Raw genomic sequence first — 10,608 nt, 5'->3', positions numbered from 1 at the left:
AACTGATAAAATAATCCTACTGATGATGAGAAAGGTTGTAGCGTGAACTTCTTGCTGACCACTTAGCAAGCCAAGCAATTGGCATGCTGTAGGTGTTATAAAACTGTATATCACTCAGCAATCCACATAACTGCTACCTCTTTCCCTTAGCATGAAAGAGGACTAGAAGTTCTGGGGATGAAGAGATACAGAGGGAAAGAGGAACTGGTGAATACCTGGGGTAGGTAAACTTTAATCTAATTTAAAACAAAAAAATAAAAGGGGTGTGGGGATTTCTTCTATTAATTCCCCAGTACATTTTTTCCCAGGGCAGCTGATAATATCTGGTCTAAAACCATACACCATCTATTACTTCCTGCCTATATTAAGGACTTACGTACCAAAGAAAATGGGATTTAGAAGCCAAACACCATAGTGGATATATATAATCCTGTATTTTAAAATGCAGTTGAGATGACTGCCTCGAGTCACTCAGGAATCATCTCAGAAACATGAATACATGATAATTGGGCAGAGATGGTGAGTTTGAGTCATCAGAGACAGAAGACTTGAAAAGTAAGAGGTGTTAAAGGTTGCATAATTTCTTATGGACCAAGAAAAATAAGTATAGTAAAACTGTTAGGTCTTGGGTTTACCCCAAAGCAAATGGGGCCAAAATGAAAGGTAAGTGCTTTGAAATGACAACATGAAAGTTTACTGAATTTCTCCCTTGAGTGAACAACAACTTCATCTCCTGGGAGAAAACCCCAGTTTTATCCTTTTTTGGATTTCTCAGTGTCATAAGGAAAATCTCTTGCCACTGAAATTAAGTTCTACAGAAATGAGGAGTGTCTGCGGTCAGGTATGAAAATACTGCCTTTCAGGTGTGAAATTCAGCTGTGAATGCTGCTGTGTGAAAGGCTTCTAATCACAGACTAGCATTAATGGGTTAAATGCATCTAAGCAAGGGATGGCTGCTAATTAGTTGGATATTGCTTACTGAGATCCTTCTGGAATAACATCACAGTTGTAACTTTTTGGCTCTGAAGGTGAGACCTGATTTAATGAACTAGAAACAGCCTGTCTTAAACACCTTGTGTGCCTTCATGTTCATAATTGCTCAAGTTCCTGTTTTGACAGAGCAAACAGGGTGACAGGGAATAAATGTTACATATTTTAACTTCAGAAGTTTCTTTCATCAGCTATTCTTTCCATCTGATTAATGTGCCCTGTCAGTACAGAGCTTTAATCAGCCAGATACTTTCAGGAAAATGATCAGGGATGGATTCAGATAGAGAGTGATGCCAGAGGTAGTCAAGGTGAAGATTAATTCATATCTGGCTTCTAGAGTGGGAGCTAAATATCAAAACAGTAGCACAACACCTTACAGACGAGGTACTAGTGTTGCATGTTGTTGTTTTCATGCATGGATTTGCAGTTCTTGTAAATCTGTGTTGTGGTAAGACACGCACTGAACTCAGCAGCTAACGAGAAGTACTTGCAATTGCTGTAGTCTTGCAGTTGGTGGCCCTCGTAACATCAGTTATGTTCTTTAGAATACATGTCCTCACTACTCCTCCTTCCTCTCTGCTGCTTCATTGTGGTCATTTTAAATAGAAATGAAGAAACAAGGCACACTGAAACACTCTGCTGTGTTTTTCAGTAGGGCTACTCTTTACAGCCAAAGTTGCATGGCTGTTGGAAAGGGCTGAACTGATAGAGTGCATCCGTTCTTCATTGCCACGTTGAAAAATTTAGTAATTACGGGCAGTACAGTAACTCAAAAGCATGCAGGTGTCATTTAAAAAAAATAGAATGGAAAGGAAAATTTCAGAAAGGAGTAGCATCAGCTTTGGAACTACAAGGAAAGCAAGGGAGCCTTACAACTGCAGAGTAATTGGGTCTTTATTAAACATTTTTTTTCCATTGTGCTTGTGGATTATTGCAGGCTTCCTTCCCACCCCCTAGTTATTTTTTGAGCAACAAGGACAAAAAAGACCAAACATGAGAAAAAATATTTTATGGAAAAAAAAAAAAAATGTCACCGCAAGCCTTCAGAAATGTGTGGGACAACTCAGAAACATGTTGCATTGAGGCTGTGCCTAGATCTTTCCACTGGTGCTCTGAGATGCATGGTCCAACCCCCCACAAGGAGTCCAGGTCCGTGCAGGCAGTGTACTCCAGCCTCAGAAACAGAGGTGGTCTCCCTGATCTAGACATAGCCTCGTTTTTAGAAAAATTCTTTGTTGTTTGTCTGGTTTAATACCAGCATAGTCTTAATTATATACCTTGTGTTGCAGTGCACACGTTAGTTTTGACTCTGCTTCTCAGCACAGCTAGGCAATTTCCATGCTAATGGTCAGAACAGAAATATTACTACTGACATAATATGTAAGGTTTGCTTAGCTGATTCCAGTTCCCTTATGCATGTAAAGTAAAGCAATGACCCATGCAATATATCAGTGTTTTTAACACCATGTGGTAGCTGGCTAGTTCCGGCTTGGATCATATTTTTTTTCATCAGCCGACAAGATGTGATGCCCTGTAAAAGCAGTATCTGTTCTTTACAGACAGATAAAATATAATTGATTGGAGAAACCCAACACATCGCACATGCTAAGCTTTAGTCACGGCGATTCAGCTGTGTATATCAGAAATGAACCAAACTACTTCAGAGTAAGAGGGAAATGGAAGCATTGCAGGCGAGACAGGTTATCAGGTGGGAGCAGGCAAGGAATGTAATAAGTGAAAAATTACTTCTGCCTTGCCATGAAATACAGACCTCAGTAATGATGTTGATGTTGTGCCATGAAGATAGATGGTAAGGCAAATTCAGGGAAGGCTAAAGAGTGCTGTACCATTAACTTATCAAATGACTCATATGCCAATTACACCTGGCTCTTCAGCATAATTTGCCCTTGGTACAAAATTAAATGGAAGCCCCCCAAGGGCCCCGAGCAGGAGTCCATTAGCAAACACCTATAAATCACTTGTCCTGTAGCAGTCAAGGGCTTATGTGTTTGAGCTGTCTTAATAAACCATACATCACTGTTCTTCCCAGGGTACAACAGCAAATGAGCAGTTGTCTCTCCAAGCAAGAGAAGAAAAGGGGGAAAAAAATGGCAAGGGAAAGGGAAAATTTACTACTGGGAGATCTAAAATTAAAAAATACAAACTGTGTGTGGTCTTAAGCATATCACTCATTCACAATAACTTCTGGTGTGATAGAAAACAAAATGCAATTTTAGCATTTTTAAGAGCATATTTGTATGGAAAAAAATTGACAAAGGATTGGAGCCTGATGTGGCAGAGCCTCCGTGCCAGGTAGCAAAAGTCTCAGCGAGGTGGGGTTGTGTCTCTGAATACAAAAGAAAGTGTTGTCAGTCACTGTAATTAGCAGTCAAATGTTCTGATTTTGATCAAGGTGGACGCAGTCCCCCTTAGCTTTGGCAGGAAACTACGTGAGAAAGATCCCTAAATCCAGCTGAGAAAGGTACCTCCAGCCTATTGCTACTCCCATGAAAGCCTGAGCAAGGAAAATAGCAGAATATCATTAAGCCATCATACCGTATATTAAAAGGTCATAAAAACAGGAAAGAGAATGAATAAATAATATTGTGGAAATTGTATTCGCCAATCTAATCCATTCATTTTACTTTCATTTTTAATAGTGGTTTCTCTAGAAGTGCTCAAAATGTATTACAGGAGGGAGGTGCGTGTGTGTGTATGCATAAACTGCTGTAACCAGTCTTGTAACAGGAGGCTTCAGTAGCTATTAATCCAAGGGTAATTCAGCCTGGAAGAAAGTCATCCCAGTCCAAAGCCCAGGTTATGTGTCATTTGTATCTTCATTAAGTTTTCCAAAGAGATGGATGGATGCCTTCAAGCTTCTCCTGAGTGTAACTGAAGCCAGCTAGGGCTTTGCAGGCTACTCACAGACAAGTGTCCGAGTTACCAGGGCAAATTTAGAAGTAAAAAAGCTTTATCATGACAAATGAGTGAAGAGAAACGCATAAATCTAGTGATTGTGTGACTGAAGTGATGTAATTCTATATTAAGAGGCAGTTTTAAGTATGATTTAGCAGCATATAGGCTTCAGGCTGAATCTTGGCGTGGGGGTGAGCTATGTTTTAACGTATCTGAAGGATAGTTTTTAAGTAAAGGCTTTAAGCAGAAGCCTGTTCCCTGGTCCCTCAGTTCATTATATTATGTTATCTTGCTTAGATGTGTCCGTTAAACATGACAACATTCCCCAGTGTTTCCCCTGTTGCTATTACTCAAAACTAAAAGCCCCCAGTAAAAACATGACTGAGTCGGAGGCTTTATCTGTCAGGTGTCTGGTTGTGGACAGGCATCTGCTAACTGAACTGTGTCACCTGTCACCTGCATGCTGAGGACTGGGAGAGAGAAAAATCAGCAAAAGCTATCACAACACTCCTTTGTATTTTATAAGACAAACTGCAGCAATGTAAAGTAATATGGACCTGTGCGGCTACAGCGTTGACACCTGGGTAGCTGTTCCTGTGCGTGAAGGAGGATAGTGGAATACTTCTGTGGCTGTGTAGTTACATCGATGGCATTTCTGCCACTGATGTAACATAGGCACTAAGACACCCAGCCAGCCAACAGAAGAAGCTACATCAGGGCATGGTGCAGGTGTTTCCCTGTGGAAGCGCTGATCCCTGAATGGCAAATTAACATTTAATACAAAATATAAACTTGCATTTACTGACAGCGGGCTTGATTTCTTCCTCAGCTTTTAGAGATTTTTTTAGAAAAAAAATCACAGACTCCCCAGTGTCTGTAGGAGTACTGCATGTAGCCTAACGAATGGGAACGTGCCCCAGCAGACACCTAAGGAAAACCTGCCTCATCCCTTCCCACTGCCCACCGCCCTGCACGCTACGCCAGGATCCCTTGGGGAGCAAAACAACAAGGTTTCTCCCCAGACAGGAGATTCACTGCCAGAATTAGTCCAGGGACTGCTGCAAAAGGCAATAGGTGCAGACCCCCACAGATCTCACTCCCCAGTGCCTGGCCCAGCCCACTAACGCCAGCAGACCTCTCCTCTCATGCCTTTAAACGGACTCCTCTTTGCACAGCACGCTCTTGGTCATGAGCTACTGATTCAGAGCTTTAGCAGGCTGCTTTGCTTCTCATTGTGGAAGTGGTGATGCAAATGTGTCAGGAGTGACACAGCTCCAGTGGATCCTATTTGGAAGCACAGAGGTGGGCTAATGGATCTCTGGAGGTCCTTTCCCAGACTGTGATTGTGAGCTGCTGATTAGAAATGGGCTTTGACAGCCCAGCCCTGGAGGAGAGAGGGAAAAGTAGGAAAGATTTTGAACAGGGATGCCATGGAAAAGGGGACAGAAGGGCAGGTGCTTATGGTGGGAAGGTCTGGGACATATTGGGCACATCTTCTCTAGCTGAGCTCTGCCCCATGAGTGATGTGGGGTCCTGGATGAAGGTGCTGGCCCCGGGCCGGTGCGTGCTGCCCAGCAGGGGCATTGCCCAGCCACCCGGCCATGCAGACATCCTGCCAGGCGGGTGAACACTGGCCTCTGAGGCACCGCTCTCCTGCTGAAACCTTGGCTTGTTAGGTCTGGGTTGAAAGTCTTCTAGGCAATGCACAATAATAGCATAGGGGAAAACTGCCCCCCCCCCCAGCCCCTCATCTTTCAAGATGTTTTCCTGAGTGGCAAATTGCTGGTGAAGTCCCTCTCCAGGCAGAGAAGCATTACTCTGGCCTATCACAGACGTGTAGTGGATCTGAAGCCATGGGAAGAGAGGTCTAGATACACAGGGAGAAGCAAATAGATGATAGTTGTATTCCAGTCCCAGAGCCAGACTAGCAGATCACAAAGCCTGGGACTCTGCCAAAGAGCTGCAAGCTGGGCTCCCTCTCCCTCAGTCCCACGCAAAGCCAGGTTATTTTGGCCTCTGCTTTTAGGCGTGGGTGGTTATGCTGTCCTAACTTTACTCCAGTTCTACCTGGAAAATACTGCCAACTTAATGTAATAAAACGTCTATCTGTACTCAGGGTACGTCGCTGGTAGTGGCCCTTCCTTCCAATAACGTAGCAGTGCGCAGCCATTCTGACCTGTTCTGTGATAGCGCTGTTTGACTTCAGGCCAAGACTGATACGGCAAACAGTGCCTGGATCATACATGGAGCACGTGAGCCTCTCGTGATCATTGCAAAAGGCAGTGTGAGGAAGTACTGGAGCAGGGACCTGCACTGAGGGTTACAGCGTAAAGCAAAGACATAGAAGGATCTGCCAGTCCTTTCTGGAGTCTCACTGACACTTTTTTTCCCGGCTCACATCTGTCCGCTTTTCTGCCCTCCTCTCAGCATGGAATCATTTGTTTTGTAAACAAAACAGAAGGAGCAGAAGTTTCAGACTATGTTCTTCCCTTGAGTGACAGCTTCAGGCTGTGTGTGAAGGCAGTCCCTTCAGGAAAGACAGCTTGACAAGTCTCTTGTCCATTTCTGCCTCTTTGGTGTGGAATCAAGGGAAGGTTGGTAAACAAGGATTGCACAGCATTCAAAATAAAAATTTCAGCCTACAAAATAAAAGAAGCTATTTGAGGTCTCTCCTTGGCTTTCCTCCTGCTGCACGGGAAGGAGCTCCATGATCCCAGCTCAGCAACTTCCTCAGCAATGCAGGAGCTGGGTCTCTTTCACTCTGTTCTTCGATCACTCTCTTTCAGGGTTTGTATGTGCAGAATGTTACATTGTCCCTTTTAGGAGGCAGGTGTGAAACACCTAGGCTTATTGCAACTATCTGGCATTAAATTTGTGCAGGAATATGCAGAATACTATTGCACAGAGCAGGACAGGAACTAAATTAATTTCTAAACAAGGGGCTAAAATTACTGTAAGGAAATTAAGAACCCTGAGACCTGAATACTTTTTCAAAATTATCCCACTGCAAAAGGATCACTGTTCGCTGAACCTTCAGTGCAAAGAATGAAAAATGCTGTGCGTAATCAGCTAGGTTGAAAGAAATTTTAAAAACAGAATGAGGTGGTGTTTAATTTTTTCCATACTCTGGTTTCACACACTCCTACGTAATTAGTACACAGCTGCCAATGTTGCCTTTTCTTGTACAGGATGCATTTTTCAAATTAGACCAAAGTACAAAGGATGCGAGTCTTTGTAATATTATAGCAAAGATGTTTTGCTTAAGCACCAGAATTAAGTGAAGGGTGATGCGTGGGTGGGTTTGGTACCAGTTCTGCTCACACCTGTCACCTGCAGCAACTAGTCAGAGTTCTCTGTGTGTTGTCCCGTCACTTTTGAAATTAATGGGAACACGCACAGACATCAAGGAGCACCAGAACTCACCAGCCATGGAAAGGCCCAGCACCCCTACCCTTTATTTGGAGTTCAGGCAGTGAGATCAGCTATGTGTGTTTGACAGGTGCTAGGCTGGGAGCAGCTGAAATATATTCTGCTTCATGCTCTGTATTCAGACTGTTAGGAGGACATCATACGTTGCGACTGCTGTGACTGATCTAAGATCAGCCCCTGCTGGGTTTGTGGCCTGCTAGAAACCTCCTGAGCCAGTAAATCCATGTTTCAGTGGCTCTGGTGCCTGAGGAGCTTCCAGGCAAGGCAGGGCTGCCAAAGCTAAGAGCATCCTGGATGCCTGCACTTGCTCACCCCAGAGAAGCCTTAAGTATCTTAGCCTGAACTAAGGGGAAGAAAAAGGCAGTGAGAACATTGCCATTTCTGGGCAGGGAGAACGCGCTAGTCTTCACAGCAAGAATGGGCATCCACAAATCAGCACTACCCCCCTCCTTTCCTTTCCTTTCCCATCCTCTCTAGCTGTTCAGCTCCCAAAGGCTACCTCCATAAACAAAACTACGGAGGACCAGACCCTCTGCTGACACCCATTTGGGATGGCCATTAAAGGGACTGTTACCACATGAGAGCCTGTTAAATGAGGTTGCTGCAAACCCCATTTAACAGGTTTTGAAGACTTCATTTTGGTTTTCAGCTACTGAAGCTTGGGAGGCTCCTGTGGAGGAAGGTGATTAAAATGCTGCCAGTCCTGCCTACATGGGGAGGTGAAGGACGGCTGTTCGTCCCTGGCCTACATTTGAGCAGTTACTTCTATATGTCTCAAGAGTGAGTAATAATGAAGAATATAATTCAGATGACCTGTATCATTCAGACAGCTGTATTTGTCTATTTGTTTTAGCAAAGTGTAGAAACATATGAGATTTTTTTTCTATAATGGATTTTTCAAGTCCCAGTTATGTCACCTTATGGAGGCCAAATTCCAGGAAAAGTTAAATAAAGATCGTGGTATGTTGGAAGTAGAGGCAAGAAGAGAGCCACTAGCCAGAACACGGGTATTTGCCCTGGCTCCCCTCATCCTCGTTTTTACACCATAACCAAATGTCTCATCCCTGCCAGAATCAGGCCCTGAGGAGGCTAGTTCCTAACTGACTCCAAAGTAAGGTAGGCTGTGCCGAGTCACTTTTCTGATCGATGTGAGTCGTGCAGGTTTTACTCTTGCCAGCTCAGTGGTTCGTCATGCTCTCAGTGGCAGATGAGATCAGCATTTACTCTGGAGAGCAAACGTCAGTCATACAGATGCGGCGCGAGGCTTGCTGCTTGCTCCAGTAGGCACAGGATCAGGCCTGGGGAAATGTCGCTGTGATCTAGAGCCGTTAGTGCGACACCAGGCTGCTGCAGGCTCGCTCGGGCTTTCAGAGCCAGAAAATTCTGCAGGGTCCAGTAGGGTGTCACAGGTCTGGCAGAGACACCACTGCTCAAACTGCCATTCTGCTACTTTCCAAAGCCTAAAGAGATCTTTGAAGAACACCATAGGTACATACACACGTCTGTGGAAAGAAGGCAGCCTTGTGTCGGTCGCTCTGGGAGGCGATCTGCATTTCTGCGGTGCAGTGGGTGGAATACACTGGAGAATGAGCCAGCAGGAGACAGGTCTGGATGCCTTGCTCCTCCTGGACCTGCCTGGACCTCACCAAAGGATGGTACCTCTTAATCCCTGAGCTCCAAACTACCATTTTGCACTCTTTATTGCAGATTTAGGAATTGTGATGCCACAGAGGCAAAAAAATCAGAAATCATTCAACTCCCTTAACTTTACATTTTTTTAAAGCAAATACACTTGGAATAAATATCCTCTGGCTTGTAAGCTCTAAAATACATTTGGGCAATTTCCCATATTTTTCTCTCTAATCACAAAAGCAAAATGCTTATTTCAATAGCCTTCTTACATATAGTGACATGGTTCCTGGGGCTGAGGTCTCTGCAAGAGTGCAAAGTATGAAAAATAGCTTATCTAGCGACATATCTTCAGTTTCGTCCTGAGCAGAGAAGAAGTAGCAAGGCTTCCAAGTACCAGACAACAGGAGTATTAGATTACATTTGGAAGCCTCTGTGGACATTGAATTACTGGAAGAGAAATAATTCTAGTGATTATTTATCAAAGACGATCAGCAGGAACAGCAACTCAGACCTGAGGTGATTAGAAAAAGACAAGACTGGGAAGAGATAGCCCTTCTGTGCATTCTGTATTACATTTCAGCATTGAAAGTTATATAAAGTAGCAATACATTTTTAGCAGAAAACCTGACCAGTTATGTTATTTATTTTATCCTCTGTATCACAAGGAAAAAATAGCTTATTTCAACAGTTTATATGTAGTTCAGTTATGAAAAGTTATGCATAAAGATAGTAGAAACATGTTTGAAACCGAACTATGGACATGATTCAATGGTTAACTTATTTCCTAAATGAATGAGAAAGGAAACAGGCTGCTGCAAGCTTCTGCTCTCACTTCCTTGTGAGAGAAGACATAGGCGCTTTCCCAGAAAGAACGGGGCCGTTGTGCACACTCGTCTCAGGCAGTCATGGGTAACTGGGTGGAGAATGAAGGACTGTCCATCTTTGTCGTTGTAAGTACAAGTTTTATTGTGATTTGTGTCTAGTGAAAAGTTCTGCAGAAAATTGTACTAAGCAGCTCTCACTGTGCCAGTGAATGATTATGCTGAAACCAGGGCAGCAAGCACAGTGAAACACTTCAAGAGAATAAATTTTAAGGAGCTCTGTCCAGTATCTCAGTTGCTGTAGGCTTCATTGTCAGCTGAGCAATGATCATATGCTAACTTTCGTTTGCTTTGTTAGAAATATTTAAGTATCTGAGGTTAGTCACTTAACTATGTGTGCTTCAACAGAGAAAGCAATTACAACCACCCTTTCTTGCACTTTTATAAACAAAAGTGAGTGTAACTGGAAGCATAGCGTCTTGATGGCATAAAATTTGTGTTGTAGTCAGATTCCAAAATTTAGAGCAGAGATTCATGAATTCTTCATTAAGACAACTAAGTATTTGAGTTGAGTTTGTATACAGCTTGCATAGAGTGGCTGTGAAAGTAGGTTAAGTTAATTCTGAGCAAGGTTTAAAAGTATTGAAAATCCCAGTTGCATTTAGAAGTGCTGAAGAGTAAAGCTGGACAGTCCTCCTTGGAGAAAATGTAGACAGAATTTAATATTTGTGTTTTATTTTTTTCACTTCACAGTGTGATACAAAAGCTATAGGCATACAATATATATATACACACATATAGATACACGTAAAACATACAA

At 43.2% G+C, this 10,608-nt stretch overlaps 1 protein-coding gene and 1 long non-coding RNA gene across 3 annotated transcripts in view; one reads left to right on the top strand and one right to left on the bottom strand.

Annotated features, from left to right (window-relative positions):
- Positions 1-1,866: 1,866 nt before the first annotated feature.
- Positions 1,867-10,608, bottom strand: part of LOC129735307 (uncharacterized) — a 10,663-nt gene continuing 1,921 nt past the window's right edge. For both annotated transcript variants that reach the window (XR_008730729.1, XR_008730728.1), the window contains one exon: positions 1,867-9,414. This is a non-coding gene — a long non-coding RNA (uncharacterized LOC129735307). The remainder of the gene's footprint in view (positions 9,415-10,608) is intronic.
- LOC102053609 (cytochrome b-245 heavy chain) overlaps positions 9,408-10,608 on the top strand; it is a 21,590-nt gene continuing 20,389 nt past the window's right edge. Inside the window, exon 1 of the mRNA XM_005431905.4 lies at positions 9,408-9,917. Coding sequence (XP_005431962.1) covers positions 9,873-9,917 — 45 coding nt within the window. The 5' untranslated portion in view covers positions 9,408-9,872. The remainder of the gene's footprint in view (positions 9,918-10,608) is intronic.

The sequence above is a fragment of the Falco cherrug genome, chromosome 2 (assembly GCF_023634085.1).
Source record: "Falco cherrug isolate bFalChe1 chromosome 2, bFalChe1.pri, whole genome shotgun sequence".
Lineage (NCBI taxonomy): Eukaryota > Metazoa > Chordata > Aves > Falconiformes > Falconidae > Falco > Falco cherrug.
The sequence above is the reverse complement of the archived record's forward strand: the minus strand, read 5'-3'. Positions and strand labels throughout refer to the sequence as shown.